The following is a 16,658-nucleotide window of genomic DNA, read 5'->3' on the forward strand; positions in this document are numbered from 1 at the left end:
ATTCCGGGAATGCACTGGCTTTTTTCCATTTCTTCCCAATTAAGGCTCTTTATTTTATTCTGAACACTTTTTTGCATGGAAGGTGTAAGCAGGTAGCGAAAGGGAGTACTGGAAAACAATCACATAATAAATTTTTTAAGAACTCATAAATAAAGCAAATAGCAGTTCTTTTAGCTAAAATTATCTTGGTCTCCATATATTTGGCTGCCCAAGGCAAAACACAAGAAAGAACAATACACAAAAAACATTGCTCTAGTTTGATATTTACTTACTTAGGAGAGAGTATGACACAGGAAAACTTAAAATAAGACAAGGACATCATGAGAACAGACCTATCTCCCACAGCTCCTTCAGGCTATGTGGCTTGGGGTGTCTACTGTTGGATTCCTAGAAGTTAGGTCTGGTTTTGAAAGATAATTCTTGGCTTATGGACATTTTTAATCCTGCTTTTATAGGTGTATAAATTGTAATGCAATAAAATACTTTATATTTCCACCTCTTGGCTACTTTGTCTTACATTTAAGAATTCATTCTGACATGCCAGTGAGCTATATTTAGAGGCAAATGGATTTCTGTAATACAAATGGTTGCACATATGGAAATAAGTAGAGAAATCAATCCAACCTTTAAAAATTATCAACCAATGAATCTTGGATATCCTTCTAACTAGGCCCCTTTCTCTTTATTGGGTGAGATCTGTGATGTTGCCATGTATATCCTAAGGTGTGATACCAAGCACTAAAGCATGTTCTGGAATCATCTCTGTCTTTACACCAAAGCCTCTCCTGTGCCCCAACTTGTACCAATCACACAGGAACTAACAGTACTGACCTGACTGCACTCCCTCTTATCTCTTGACTTTCTTTCACCTACCTCTTTCTAAATTTCTGAGAGGAGAGATAACGATACACATGGCTATTTAAAAAAAAAATTTAATAGTGAAATTATCACAATACTGTACAAACCGTAACAAAAATAAATTTTCAACAGCAAGAACATACCTGCGAAGCTGTAGATCACTGCGGTGATACGAGTGACTGCTTGAAAGCACAATAACTCTGGCACAGTTACTATTTTTTACCCAGGAAAGCAGCTTTTCACAGAATGACTTGGATTTATACTTTATATACCATTGAAAGAATAAAAAGAAAATTAAAAAGTTAGACCTTAGAATATACTAAGTGTATTTTACATTTTATCAACTTTGTTATATACTTGCATATACTAAAATTATTAGTATTTTCAAATCCATTTATCATCTTTAAACTGAGATAAAAGATGAAGAACGATAATATACGTTTACAGTTAGGAAATAAATTATTTGTGAGGACTCTAGGTTTCAAAACATTTCAATTTTGATAGAGGAAAATCTCCCAGTTCTCTACTTAAGTGATTTGTTGTTACTTAAAAACCACCACATGGTCATCTATAAGATGTTCTTGCCAGAAATTTCTGACCTGAATCTGATCATGAGGAAAAGAAAAAGGTTGGTTTTAAACTGAAGGATACCAACTAAAAAGATGTTAACAGTCAAATGCAACGTGAGAACCTTGACTGGATCTTGACTTGAAACAAACTAGAAAGGACATTTTGGTGACAACTGGGGAAATGTGAATATGTTGGATGATTGCTGTTAGTTGCCATGCAACCTTACATATAACAAAACAAAACATTGCTCAGTCCTGTGCCATCCCTCACAATCTTTGGTATGGTTAAGCCCATTGTTGCAGCCACTGTGTCAACACATCTCATGGAGGGCTTTCCTCGTTTTCCTGACCCTTCACCAAACACATCCTTTTCTAGTGACTGGTCTTTCCTGATGATGTGCCCAAAGAAAGCAAGACAAAGTCTAGCCATCCTCACTGCTAAGGAGCAGGAGACAGCTGTACCTACTCCAAGATGGATTTGTTCATTCTTCTGGCATGGTATATGCTTCGCCATTACCACAATTCAAATACACGGACTGTCCTTTGGTCCTCCTTATTCACTGCACAGCTTTCACATACATATGAGGCAACTGAAAATACCATGGCTTGGGTCAGGTGCACCTTAGTCATCAAAGTGACATCTTTGGTTTTTAACACTTTAAAAAGGTCTTTTGCAGCAGAATTGCCCAGTGCAATACATCATTTGATTTCCTGACTGCTGCTTCCACAGGCATTGACTATTGATCCAAGTACAATGAATGGTACTATTGAATAATTCACTGCATGCTGATTTTCTCGGGTGTGGTAACGGTGTTGTGGTTGTGAAGGAGAATATCCCTGAGATTGAAAGATGTGTGATGATGTATTCCAGGGTAAAATTGCATGATATCTCTAGCCTACTTCTAGCTTGTCTGGCAGAAGGAACTGTGTGCATGTATCGAGAGAGACAGATCAAGCGGATGTGGCAAGATGTTAGCAGTGAATATGGAATGTGGGTTACCAAATATTTGGGGGAAAACTCACTTTATCGAAACTTTCACAGACTGTTAAGATGATTATTCAACAAAATTTGAAATGCAGGTAAGGAAAGGGCTAAACATTTATAGCACAGTAGCTGAGAGAGGAAGGCTGGAGTCAGGCTGCCTGGATGAGAATGCTGGCACCACCTGCTATGGACTGTACATCTCGGCCAAATTGCTTAAACTTCCTGTGCTTCAGTTTCCTCATTTGTAAAATAAGGATAATGTTAATTATCCACCTCACAGAATTGTTGTTAGGACTAAACAGAATCATAAATATAAAGCGCTTAGAATAGTGCTGGTGTAAAGAATCAACACTCAATAAACATTTCAGATTACTTTATATTATTTTCGCCCACCAAAAATTTCATTTAAAAGTGTCTGAATTATCTATCTTAATTCTTTAACTTACATTGATATTAGGAAGAGAACAAAAAAGCCACATGGCACAACGTAAAAATGCTAACAATTCTCACTGCAAAACTTTAGGTATGACACTGTTAACGAAAGAAAGGAGAGAGTGATACATACCAAACATAAATATCAAAAACAATCATAGCAGCACTATTCCCAATAGCCTCAAAGTGGAAAAAATCAAATGCTTCATCAATAGTACAATGGATAAATTAAGACTCATCCATACGATGGAATACCACATACAAGTGAGAATGAATCAGTGAACCTCACAAATAGAATGCTGAGCGAAAGAAGCTGGCCATGAAGGAAAATACCCCCTCGGATTCCACTGAAGTAAGCAATGGCTGGGATGAGGTGTGGGGGAAGGCTTGGAATGTCGGAAATATTCTACTTCTTGATCTGGAGGCTGGGATCACTGAAGGGTTTACTTTGTGAAAATTCATTCAGCTATGGACGTAAGATTTGTACCCATTCCTCTATGTATGTTATACTTAAAAAGTACTCTGCAGTGAACTGTGTCATTAAAGCCCCTTATTTCTGACCTCCTGAGCAGACACACCTTCGTCATTCTGAATGATCCACCCAACAGATATTTCCTGAGAGCATCTCCATGTACAAGGCACTATTCTAGCAGTGGGAAGTTAAGAGGTAGCAACACTCCCCTAAGGAAGCTTATTTTCCATTAGAAAGTCAGACAATAAACAAATATGTCATGCCAGGTAGTAGTGAGCTGTGAAGAAAAGGAAAGCAGGATAAGGAGACAGAAAAGGTGGTCAGGGAAGGCCTTTCTGATGAGGTAACACTTAAGCCAAGACCTAAAAGAAAGGAGCCATTTGGGGGAAGCATTCCAGCCGAGAAACCAGCGCAAAGGCGCTGAGACAGCAGTGAGCTTGGTATGTGTAACTAACACAGGGAGGCCAGTGTGGCCAGGGTAGAGTGAGAGAAAGGGGGAAAAAGGCAGTGGGTACACAGAATGGCTGACGTTAGATTAGGTAGAGCCGTGCTGTCCAACAGAACTTTCTGTGATGATGAACGTGTCCTTTATGGTCGCTACTAGCCACATGCGGCTATTAGGTACTTGAAATGCAACTAGTGTGACTGAGGAACTGTATTTTAACGTTCTTCAGTTAGTTGAAACTTAGCTAGTTACACGTGGCTAGTGGCTACCATATCAGACGTGCAGATGTAGAGCACTGCAGGCCATGGACAGGTCATGGCTTCACTGTGAGTGAGATGGGAAGAGAGGAGGTTTAAAGGATCACTGGTGTGTTCTTTGAAACAACTATCAAGTGTTTGCAGCGCCAAGAGTAGAATCGAGGGCATGAGAGATGACAACGGTCTGGACTAACCTACAATATTTATCTGCTTAAACTTTTTCACCAAGGTGTACGTCCCAGTTCTTTTCTATGTAATCATGAAATAATGGTAATACATCTGAAATCTTATATTCTCTCCAAAGAATCAGATGTTTCCTACCTAACTGTACATACAGTAAAAACAGCAGAAATGATTTTTGAATCTTAATTGTTAATGATACACACTTGCTATCTTCTCATTACATTTTCATTAATAAACTTAAAAAACGTAAATAGAACATGCTAACCTTAATAAAAATGGATCTTAACTGAAGAGCGACTAGCTTCCTTGAAGGCAATGAGTATACTACAAAGAAAAAAATGAAATCATACAGTAAGAAAAATGAAAGTTATAAGTTGCAATTATTAATATGATAAAAAATTAAAACTGCAGTATAAGAACTTTTGTATCCAAATATTTTCAAAAATTAAAACACAGAACACATGCACTGTATCATTTTGTTAACATAAGCGTTTTGTAAGTGCCTTAATATGTGCCACTGGGCTTTAGTCTACGAAATAGATTTATTCTTAAAAAAGTTAATTAAGAATGACGATTTTGTTTAGCTAAAACTAAATGTTTTGGTTTCAGCTAGGTCTTTTCTAATAGTCTCCCCTCTTTTCTCTGAAGACAGCAACTCATTGGTATTAACAGAAGAAAGAATAAAGTATTGGAGAATGTCATATAAGAAAATCCTTGCAGTAGGTACATTTGTGGTCTTCAGGAGTCTTTGAAAGACCTGAAATAATACGTAAAATCTCCTATGAGCCAATGTGTGTGCAGTTTTTCTGGGAACAGGATCTGTAACTTTCATCAGATTCTTCAAGGGGCCCATTCTAGGGACGCTGAAGGCCCAATTTCACCTCCAAGAATGCAAAGCTCTGATATGTACCAAGGACAAAACAGTCTCTGAGGGCACATGATTAAGCTACTGCTAAGGGGTAAGCTCCTAGTTACTATAAAGACTACAAACAAGAAAAGACTGGAGCAAGTCTTCCGGTGGATCACGTCTCTCGTTTATAGGTGTTTTGAAGACTGTCTCCTTGTGGCTGGTGTGGTGAGGTTGGGGGCTATGCCGCATTCAGCAAGTCTAGTGAGCACCAGGTACACTCAGGGTAAAGAAGCCTAGAGCAGGAGGTTTAAGAATTAGAGAAAAGAGCATAAATTTATGGAAAAGGCACTAAGACCTAGGCTGCTCCAGCCTCTAGTTTATCTCCAATGTACACATACAGTCCAAATTCAACGGACCTGGGTTGGGAAATTACATGTGTATAGAAGGGTGGGCAGGCTAAGTTTTAAAATGTAACACACACCACTTGGTATAATAGCAAGACAGGTAGTCCCCAACTTCTGACAGGGTTCTGTTCCAACAACTCTGTTGTAAATCGGTTCTGATGTTAACTCAAATATCTCATTTTTTTCATTACTGCCTTTTATTATCAGTATCTTTAGAAATCGTAATACTGAACATCTGCGAGCGAAGATTTGAGAATGATAACATGAGGAAACTATGCATTGCAACGTTGTACACAGTACATATTACATAAGATGTGAATGTACAAAAAAACCAGACTATTCTTAAGTGTGGTTTTCCGTAACTTGAATACGCTGTAAGTCGGAGACAACTTGTACTTATATCTTACATCAGCATATCATGCAACCATCTTTTGTTGTTAAGACACTGTTGCTCATTTTTTTTCTTCTGATGGAATGCAGCATGAAAGTAACATCACCTTCTATGTATTATGGTCAAAAATATTTAACTTAAATCTAATCAAGCCTTTGGAGCTAACTTCCAGTTACAGAAAATACAGGGGTAGAGGAATAAGTCAAATGAATCCACAAAGTAATCAGATAAATGCAGTAGGTGGGACATTCTATAGGACAATGAGTCTAGTTTCTCTTCAGTAAGTTAGTTTTGTGAAGAAGGAAAAAGAAAAAAAAAAAAGACTAAAGTAAAAGATTTCAAGGACACAACAATCAGACATACTGTGGGTCCCAGACTGTATCCTGGTTTGGACATACTGTAAGGGATATTTTGGGGTAAACTGGGGCAATTTGAACACGGATGGCACATAAGAAGATATTAAGAAATGCCTGATTTTGTTAAATACTATAATGTTATTTCAGCTACGCAAGAACACGTTCCTTCAGAGGTGCGTATTTCCATGTTTGGGGATGGAATGTCATAATGTTTTTAATTATTTAAAATACCTCATTTTAAACACAATAAAGTGGATCAAAGAACTTTATAAGTACAACTGACTTGCTGATGGTCTGTGTTAGAGGAAAGCAAGTGGATCTCTTCCTGGAGTGAAGGTGCATGAGCAGGACAGCATGGTGATGAAGAGGCAGGTCTCAAAGCCAGATTGCCTTGATTTCAAGCTCAGCTACACCAATTATTAATCATGTAACCTTGAACAAGTTATTCAACTTCTCTGTGCCATGGTTTCCTCATCTATAAAACTACCTCATGGAGTAGTTGTGAAGATTAAATCAATTAATACAAGTAAATACATATAGTGTCCAGCTCATAGTAAATGTACAATAAATGATACCTATTATTAGTGGAAAGTATATGAATTCTAGTCCTACCGCTTCATCCTTTATCCTTTAATACAATAACTGAAATCCATCTCATGTTGTTAAAGCAATCTTCCCTGCAGGAATTTCAATAATAAAGTTATTTCTCAAAAATGCATTTCCTTACTGCAAAGGTAGAATAATGTCATGGTTAATAAGACTGAAACAAAACAAAATGCTTCTTAATTTGTCCTTCAATCCACTTGGGCCTCTCAGACACCTCTATTACCTTTGGCTTTGACCTCAAAATGGTAAGCAGAAGACTGAGAGGCCAATAGAACAGTTAGCCATCAAAGTAAACGGAGTTCCTGTGCTTCATGATCCAGCTCTCCCCGACTCCCATGGTGCTGTCTGACATAATAACCAAACAGCATCAGTGCAAGGTGAACTGTGTTCCCTATTAACCATCCCCAACATGTCCAATCAGGAAATGAGGACTTATGGAAATACATGCTAAAGAAAAAGCCCATCCCTACTGAGGGGCAACTGGCAACTCACTCTCTCTGAGCCTTACGACCTAATCAGCTTATTATGGATTCCACAGCAATGTGACAAGATGACTTTGAGGTTTAGTTGAGAAGCACATCTTAAAACATTAGGACTGAGTCCAGTTGAATTCTCATTTCCACATTTCCCTTGTATTAGTGATAATGATTAAACATGCCAGTAAGAACAAAAAATAAAACTGAGGATAAAGGGTAAAAAAATCCACACGGGGGGAAGAAAAGGAAATCTTAAATTCTATCTAAACATACAAGCACAGTTACATCCCTCATAAACACTGCCATTTAGAAAAAAAAGGCTAAGACCTAAAGCCAGAATGTAACAGGGTAATGGGGCCGGGTCGTCATACACACCGACTGCACAAAGCCGGCACTAAGTAAACATTTGCTTCAAAACAGTATCTGTGAGTCTATTTCTAATTTTAAACAACTCTGTAGTAGAATAAAACATGCTGAAGTTGTACATACCCTCAGTATTTATACTGAGTTCTGTTGAGTTTTCTTCTGTGGTTGCATACGGATTGTTTCCAACCATTGGCACAAGACAATCGGTATAGAAGTAACCAACCTTAAACATATTCAGTGTGGAAATAATCAGATCTATTGCAAGCTGGCCAACATTTCCAACGGATACTGCTGGCTGAAATAATAAAAGATATGTTCAATAAGTCATAGAAATTAGCAGCACTTTTTAAAAATTTAGACCGAAGACAATAATCATAGTACTAGTGCCAAGTGCTTACGCTTAGGTACATCAGAGCTAAATACTCTTTCATTAGCTAGAACAGTGATGTCAGCTGGGGCATCCTCCACCTTCAAGACCATTCATTTACCAAACACTTACTGAGCACCTCCTATGTGTCAATCACTGCTCTAGCCACTGGGGATGAAATTAAAAAAGTCAGAAAAAAATTCCTGCCCTTGTAGAGCTTCTACTGAGGATGTGGTTTACCTGCGATAAACAAAATAAATAGGTAAAACACATAGTAGCACGTGCTATAGACAACAATAAAGCAGAGAAAAGGGATTTAACGTGTGAGTGTACATGTCTGTATGTGTGGTTGGTTGTAATTTTAAACTGTCAAATAAGGACTCACTTCAGGTGCAAAGTGACTACAGAGCTGAAGGAGTAAGGAAAAGTGGCACACAAAAACCTGGGAATGAATACCTCAGGAAGTGGGAAAGCTGTGAGGATGCACAAAAGCGCTCTTCGGTATTCTTGTGCCACTTTCTTTGCCCACTTCTAAAGCTTGCAGTGACCTTTTCACACTAAACACACACATACTTGTCCTATGATTTCAAACAACCAACTGCGAAATCGCTACCTACACCTCAGAACAGTTACTCGAGGTCTAACAGCTACAGGGTATCTCTACATGGTTATGTCACAGGCACCTCCCATTCAACACGTATAAAACTAAACAACTGCCCAAACTTGTCCCATATTTTGTATTTCAGAAAACAGCAACACCATTCACCCAATCACCTAAAACAGGAACCTTCTTCCTTTACCACCCATATCTAATACATAACTAATTTTTATTGACTCTTTCTCTAAAAAGTATCACTTTAATGAAGCTACTTCCAGGTATTGGTTTTTACTGCCATTCATCCTACTTTGCTGGGCCCCTCAGAGTGGTCTCCCAGTGCTCACAGCTGTCATCGACCAATCCCCTGGCAACCTCCAGTAATTCCCTTTTCCTTCTCAAAAACTGTTTCTTTGGTTACACCCCCTTTCTCCTGTAGTTTGAACTCGCCAGCTGCTCCGTGGGAGAAAGATGTGGCAGTCAGCTTCCATAAAGATTACAGCCCTCCCTGGGTCCCACATACCCCTCTAACTACCACTCATTTCTCAGTGTCCCTACATAGCCAAAATCTTCAACAGCTGTCCTCTAAAATATAAGCAGAAACTTTATTGCTTAATGAATACATACACATCTCCATGACCTCTCATTTATTCAACAAGCTGCAGCATGGGTTCCCACTCCACTGAGAACTGCTAGCCAAGGTTACCATCAATAACCTACATGTTGCTAAATCCAAAATGTACATTTTCTTCATCTCACACATCCTGGCTACTTGTGACAGCCGGCCATTCTCTTCTCTTTTAAACACTCTTCTTTCTAGCCTCATATGCCTGATATTTAATGAATAAAAGAATGTTCTCTCTCCAGCCGTACTGCACCCCCAACAGTGCATTCTGCGAAGGTGTCTTCAGGGCTCACAACCCTCGAGCCTATTATCTCTCAATGAGTCATTCCAAACTCCCTGCAGTCCTCCAGATCCCCCATGCCTCTGTGTCTTGGGTTAGACATCCATCTTTCTGAAATGCCCTATTCCTGCCCCCAGCACCCAGTACTTATCTTCTAGGCGTTAATTTCTCTACCAAGCTTTTTAAGAAAAAAGCCCTGTGCCCCCACCCCCTCCCGATAAATCTTAGGACCTATCTGCAATCTTTTCAAACTTATACCCTAGCACTTATTGCCCCTACCCATTTACATGTGTTTCCAAGTAGACTGTAAATTTGCGGACAAGAACCTAGTCTTGTTCTAATATTCGTACATAACAGTATGTTTATTGAAACACTGAATGAACATCGCTAATTGTACAAGCGATAAAATCGTGTTAACTACTGGCAGAAACGTTACTTTTATTACTGCCACTAATTTTAATATTTTTTACAATAAACCCCCCACTTGCTTAAATTCAAGCTAGTAAACATGGTTTAAGATTACATTTACGCTGTTTCTTAACAGGGACAATCTGTGGAGAATAACATTGATTTGCTAGCTTAACACTGACCCTAAAAGTAGCTGGAAAAAAATTTTTTAGAATAAAATTTAAGGAGGATGCCCTGCAAAGCCTATGTACTATGTTGTCTATAATAGCCCAACATTTTCCGTTTTACAGCTAACAAAGACACGAATTGTTGACTTGAATACGTTAATAAGTCGCAAAAAAAGCTCTATTTGGACTACGCCTCAAGCGACCTCTTCTATTTCTTCACTGAAGACTGAAAACTCGACATAGAAACGAGCGCTTCTTCCCCCCAAGTCCCTGCCCGTCCCGAGCCCTGGCGAAGGAGCTGCAAGCGCCTCGGGAGGCCGTGGCCCCGGCGGGGCCACCAAAAGCTCGCCAAGGGGACTCACCATCAAGAGGGTGAAGCCCGTGAGCTCGGGCGCCGGCTCCACGCAAGGCACAAACATGGCTGCAGTGTGGGGGTGGAGGAAGGGAAAGAACGGGTACGACTGCGAAGTCGACCAGCGAGCTCGCCCCGTCTCCACGCGCCCAAGCGGCCCGAGCGGCAAGAACAGACACTCGGAGCGCGAACGGAACACGAACACAGCGGGAATTGAGCAGACAGAACGCAAACGCCAGCAAGCGGGCGGGCGGGGTCCTGCGTCCCCCCAGCGCCGGGTCCTCGGGGGCCTTCCAGATTAACTGCCTGCGCGGAGGGCGGGAAGAAACTGCGAGGGTACGGGAGATGGGCGGGTAGCACGTTGGGAGACCCTGGAAAGGCTCATCAGTGGGTGTGTGGAAGCTGCAGGGGCGCGGGGGTAACCGCTCCGGGCCGCTCAGGCAGCGCTGGGGGCATCCCGGGGCTCGCGACCCCGCCCCCCGGCTCCGCCCCTCGTTACGTCCCGCCCCGCCCCGCCCGGCCCTGCTCGGAGCGCGAGCGCCCGGTGCCAACGCGGTCTTTGTCCCGAGGCGCTCGTGGCCCGGGCGACGCGCCTGGCGTTGGGGCTCCCAGGCCGGGGAGGAGCGGTGGCGAGGCGCGGCAGGCGACATGTCGCTGCCCGCGGAGAAAGCCTCCGAGCTGAAGCAGCTCATCCACCAGCAGCTGAACAAGGTGAGGGCGCGCGTGCTCCTCCCTGCCGGCGTCCGCCGCGGGGTTCGGGCAGGGCTGGGGGAGTATAGGGCTTGGAGGGATGAAGCTTGGCTTTGAAGCCTGGAGAGCTTTCTGGCCTCGCTGAAAGAGAACACGCTGAGGAAGTGCGAGTGCGAGTCTGAGCTGACCAACCGTTCTGGTACTGTGGGACCGTTGTGAACATGAAGTGTTGATCGGCCTATTTCTGGAAGTCAGACCTGTGTTTGGAACGGGTTTATATTCAATTTTGATGAGAAATCGAAATTGGTTTAAGGGTGAAACATGAGGGTGTCATTGAAATTGAGCCAGTAGCTTAAATCAGCGTTTCTCAAAGAAGTCATGGAAGAGAAGGCGCCAAAGGCTATGTAATGAAAGTATTTGCGATGCTTCGGAGCACGAGAACATGGAATATTCAAGGCACTCAACTGAATGCAATAAGCTGATTTAAGAAAACCGGACGTTGAAATATTAATAAAAGCTGTCATGTATTGTGCGCTCGTATGCCAGTCTCTGTGTTGGGTGTTGAGCATCTTTCGTCTTAATCCTCACCACAGTCTTGTGAGAGGGCAATATTTTTCCCGTTTTATAGATGAGAAAACAGGTTCAGAAAGGGTAAATAAGTTGGCTCAGGGTTACACCTCTGATAGGTTGAAAGCAAATTCAAACATTCATTTACCTCCTCCAGGTTCTTTTGATTTTACTGTATTCCTTTTTTTTTTTTTTTTTTTACTTATTTTATTTTTTGTTTATTGTTGTAGTTTAAGGGAAAGTTTACATTTCAAGTCAGTCTCTTATACAAAAATTTATACATAACATTGTTATGTGACCCTAATTGCTCCCCTGTACTTGACAGCACACTCCTCCTTTCCACCCCTGATTTCCCATGTCCATTCAACCAGCTCCTAACCCTCTCTGCCTTCTCATCTCACCTCTGGACAGAAGCTGCCTGTATAGACTCTTCTATCTACTTGAGCTAAGAGGCACACTCTTCACGAGTATCATTTTATGTCCCACAATCCAGTCCAATCTTTGTCTAAAGAGTTCGTCTCAGAAATTGTTTTAGTTCTGGGCTGATAGAGAATCCAGGGGCCGTACTTTCCAGGGCTCCTGCAGTCTCAGTCAGACCTGGTCTGGTCTTTTTACTAGAATTTGAGTTCTGCACCCCACTTTTCTCCTACCCCATCAGGGATTCTGTTGTGTTCCCTGTCAGGGCAGTCATTGGTGGTAGCTGGTCACCATCTAGTTCTTCTGGTCTCAGGCTGATGAAGTCTCTGGTTTATGTGGCCCTTTCTGTCTCTTGGGCTAGTACTTTCCTTGTGTCTTTGGTGTTCTTCATTCTCTAGGTGGTTGGGACCAATTTATGCATCTTAGATGGCTGCTTGCAAGCTTTTAAGACCCCAGACGCCACTCACCAAAGTAGGATGCAGATCATTTTCTTAATAAGCTTTGTTATGCCAGTTGACCTAGATACCCCTTGAAAGCCTGGTCCCCAGACCCCCACCCCTGCTGCTCTGTCCCTTGAAGTGTTTGATTGTATTAAGGAAACTTCTTAGCTTTGGTTTAGTCCAGTTGTGCTGATTTTACTGTATTCCTTCTTAAAAGATAAGTTTTGCTTGAGTCTTATTTGTGCGGGAAAAAGTAACAGAGGTAGTAGATAAGCAGTAAAGACTATTTCTAAAAAATTTTTCTTGAAAATTTCATCTTTTAAAAAAATTCCTTTTTTTTCCTTAACAAAACCGCTTACCTTTTTTCTCGTTGAATTGTGGTAACAAGTTTACATTTACAATTAGGTTGAGAAGCCTGAAACTCAAACTTCCTAGATTTAGTCTCTAACACCCCCCCATTATTATTATTTTTAAATAATATTGTGTTTTTGGTGAAACTTTACACAGCCAGTTAGATTCCTCTTTGACAGTTTCGACGTAGATTGATTAGTGACATTAGTTAGGTTTTTCACATTGTGTCAACATTCTCATTAACTGTTCTGATTGTTTCCCATTATTTTTTCCTTTATTTACTTTGAGTCAGTATTTTACAAAGAAACTGTTTAATTGGTAATATTTGGCTGCTTTGATACCTGTGCTCTTCAGGAGAAAAAAAAATTGTAATGTGAGTTTTCTACATAGATGGATGTCCATGGCAGAATACGAGAAATCCTTGCTGAGACGATACGTGAAGAATTGGCACCTGATCAACAGCAATTATCAACAGAAGATTTGATCAAAGCCCTTAGACGTAGAGGAATCATTGATGATGTGATGAAAGAACTTAATTTTGTTACTGTGAGTAATTTAGGGGAAAAAATTGAGAGCGTAAGTATATTCTCACGCTTGACACTGTTTATAGGGTGCATATTTAGGGCCTCCTTTTAATAAAACCACTTTAAACCATTTTGTTTAGTAATATCCTAGTTTCACGTATAAGGTAGCTCTACCCTTTAATACAGCAATAGTGTTATTTATTATAATATCAGTGAAATTGGAAGGTATACCACATTCCTCTCTTTATGACAATTTTCTCTTGTTATTCTCCAGGTCTGTAACTTAAATGTATGTGTTTTAGTTAAATTACTTCACCATGTTGTTGTTAGGTGCCATCCAGTTGGTTCCGACTCATAGCGACCTTAATGTACTATAGAACAAAATATTGCCCAGTCCTGCGCCATGCTCACAATCGTTATGCTTGAGCCCATTGTTGCAGCCACTGTGTCAGTCCATCCTATTGAGGCTCTTCCTCTTTTTCGCTGACCGTCTACTTTGCCAAGCATAACGTCCTTCTCCAGGGACTGGTCCCTCATGATAACATGTCCAAAGTACATGAGATGAAGTCTTGCCATCCTCACTTCCAAGGAGCACTCTGGCTGTATTTCTTTTAAGACAGACTTGTTCGTTCTTCTCGCAGTCCATGATATGTGCAGCATTCTTCGTCAACACCATAATTCAAAGGCATCAGTTATTCTTCAGTCTTCTGTATTCATTGTCCAGCTTTCGCATGCATATGAGGCGATTGAAAATGTCATGGCTTGGGTCAGGTGTACCTTAGTCACCATAGCAAAGTTCTTTTTTCATTAAGATTGTGGTATAATTTTTTTAGATTGACAAGCTTATTTTTAAAATAAATGTACTTTTTTGGGACTGTATTTTCTATGACTAACAAATATTTGTTTAAGAAAATAATTGACTGCTTAAGAGCCCTCAAATCTTTTCCCACAAATAGGTCGGTAGGGGGGTGATAGCCCCTCAGTGCACAATTAGTAAGTAGGCCTTCTTTTGAAAATGAGGCAATAATGAGAAGCTGTGACCTCAATACCTGGATAACCTAATGTAAAAATTGGAATGGACTTTATAATACACCAAGGAATAAAGTATCTAATACAGCATCCTTTTTTAGTTTTTGAGGTTTAGAAACCTATTTATTATTAAAAATGACCTAGTAACAGCTTCGGCTGTGTGAATTACACTTCGTTTTTAAAATCTGTTCATAATCACTCATAAACCAAATGTTATATGAGGTTTAGAAAAAGTTTATCTTTACTTAAGTATTAAGGATTTGTTTTTAACACTTTTGTTAGAATCATGGTTTGAAAACAATTTAATTTCTTAGTATTAGATTTTTAGAAGTGACCAGTTGTGTTATCTTGTATGTAAACTTTCATTTTCATTATGCTAGGAGAATAAAGGATGTTTGGGGGGCCCTTTTCCTAGCTAATTCTGATTCAATGCTTAGTTCCATTATGGGCATTTTCTGGCTTAAACATGATATTTGTTTTGATTTTTTTTTTTTTTTTTTTTGTCTTTCTAGGACAATGTTGATCAAGAACTCCCTACCTCTCCAAAACAACCTGCTTGTTTTACTGATAGACAGTCAACGTTGTTAAAAAAAAGTATGTGTATTTTTTTTTTCCCCACATTAATTTAGCTGCAGATTGTAATAGATTTGCTATAGTGTTTGGTATTTAATAGAAAACACTTCAGGTTTTTTTTCTAAAATGAAATAAATATTTGTGGTCAGTCAGCCAAAAAAACTTAAGATTCTGTGTTGCATGAAGTATATCAGAAGGTTTAATGTACGGTACAGTAGAAGCAAAAGTAGGTACACCTGTTTCTTATATTTTAGTAATGAATTTAATAGAATTAGCCAACAGGTACACTGACTTGTCAGTTGTCTAAATTGGTTTATGAAGATGAAGGACTGTTGGATAAAGAGCTAGAAAACGAAGGTATACTAAACGTTGCCTCCAACTCCTTCCTAGCTGGGAGAAAGTAGCCAGAATGTAAACTCAAGAAAGAATGTGGGTATTATGTATCTCTTTTCCCAGTATGTACATGATCCTGAGATATAGTAAATTTGTTATTTCTCGTTTTTTAGTCTTTGGGTTTATTCCTGTCAAGTTATTATTTCCTGTTGTCTTGATCACATTCCTTAAGTTATTTTGGCAGTTTCCTCATATATATTGCTACACTTTACAGCTAATATTGATCCAACACGGAGGTATCTTTACCTTCAGGTTTTGGGTGGAAAAGCTTTCTTGGAACATCTGCAAGAACCTGAGCCTTTACCAGGACAAGTTTGTTCGACCTTTACCTTATGTTTACATTTTCGAAACCAACGTTTTCGTTCTAAACCTGTTCCATGTGCCTGTGAACCAGATCTTCATGATGGCTTTTTACTTGAAGTACATAGAGAAAGCTTAGGTAAGGAACTTAATAAATTTGAGTAATTAATTGTCATTTAATTGAGTAAATCTTTGTTAGGTTTTACTGCAGAACAACTATAACAACTTTTGATTTAAGGAGAGATTTATAATGCAAGAGTCTCCCTAGTCTTATTTTGTCCCCACTGCTCTTCTCTAGTTTATTTAAATTCCTTCTACCCACCTTCTTGCTTTATTCCTTGTTTACTAATTAATTTTCCCTAAATATTTTTTTTTTGAGTATTTTAGTTGTTGGTTCTTTTGTAATAAACGCATCAATGCCTTTTGTGTGCATGGTACTGTGGTAGGCAGGTGCTGAGGATATAGTGGAGAATGAGACATGATTCTTCTCATTTATGAAGGAAGCATGGCTAGATTTCTGATGGTATGCAACTTTTAAAAATGAAAGTTTAGGTGTGAATCTATAGCTATCTTATTTTTATAGCTTTAAAATTATGATACTTGATTTCTATAGTTGTATACATTGTATCCCTTTCCATAAAGATATTTTATATATTTCAATTGTCAATATAGTAAATTCTTATAAATGTTACAAAGTTGTAGAATTTTGTCTTCAGAATTTTAGATTGTTAAAATGGCTAATATAGTACTAGAAATTATTTTTTCTCCCAGTGAAAAATGTTAACTGCTTAAAGCAAGTAATGGAATAAATTGCTAGATCCAAGGTGCTGTGTTTTTCAGTTTTATGTAGATAATACAGTGATTGTTTCTGGAGACTTAGAAATAAATCCAGTTTGAGAATTAATGTTAATATATTTGAAGGCTTTTTAT

At 39.4% G+C, this 16,658-nt stretch overlaps 2 protein-coding genes across 2 annotated transcripts in view; one reads left to right on the plus strand and one right to left on the minus strand.

The window, feature by feature from the left end:
- The window catches only part of PSMG2 (proteasome assembly chaperone 2), a 28,874-nt gene extending 18,158 nt beyond the window's left edge, over positions 1-10,716 (minus strand). Inside the window, exons 1-5 of the mRNA XM_023724816.1 lie at positions 10,455-10,716; positions 7,774-7,945; positions 4,467-4,525; positions 1,002-1,120; positions 2-108 (exon numbers count right to left, since the gene is read on the minus strand). Coding sequence (XP_023580584.1) covers positions 2-108; positions 1,002-1,120; positions 4,467-4,525; positions 7,774-7,945; positions 10,455-10,511 — 514 coding nt within the window. The 5' untranslated portion in view covers positions 10,512-10,716. The remainder of the gene's footprint in view (position 1; positions 109-1,001; positions 1,121-4,466; positions 4,526-7,773; positions 7,946-10,454) is intronic.
- A 293-nt stretch (positions 10,717-11,009) lies between these two features.
- The window catches only part of CEP76 (centrosomal protein 76), a 28,935-nt gene continuing 23,286 nt past the window's right edge, over positions 11,010-16,658 (plus strand). Inside the window, exons 1-5 of the mRNA XM_023724818.1 lie at positions 11,010-11,155; positions 13,300-13,455; positions 14,975-15,056; positions 15,643-15,889; positions 16,116-16,170. Of these exons, the coding sequence (XP_023580586.1) occupies positions 11,093-11,155; positions 13,300-13,455; positions 14,975-15,056; positions 15,643-15,889; positions 16,116-16,170 (603 nt within the window). The 5' untranslated portion in view covers positions 11,010-11,092. The remainder of the gene's footprint in view (positions 11,156-13,299; positions 13,456-14,974; positions 15,057-15,642; positions 15,890-16,115; positions 16,171-16,658) is intronic.

The sequence above is a fragment of the Trichechus manatus genome, unplaced genomic scaffold (assembly GCF_000243295.1).
Source record: "Trichechus manatus latirostris isolate Lorelei unplaced genomic scaffold, TriManLat1.0 scaffold00262, whole genome shotgun sequence".
Classification (NCBI taxonomy): Eukaryota; Metazoa; Chordata; class Mammalia; order Sirenia; family Trichechidae; genus Trichechus; species Trichechus manatus.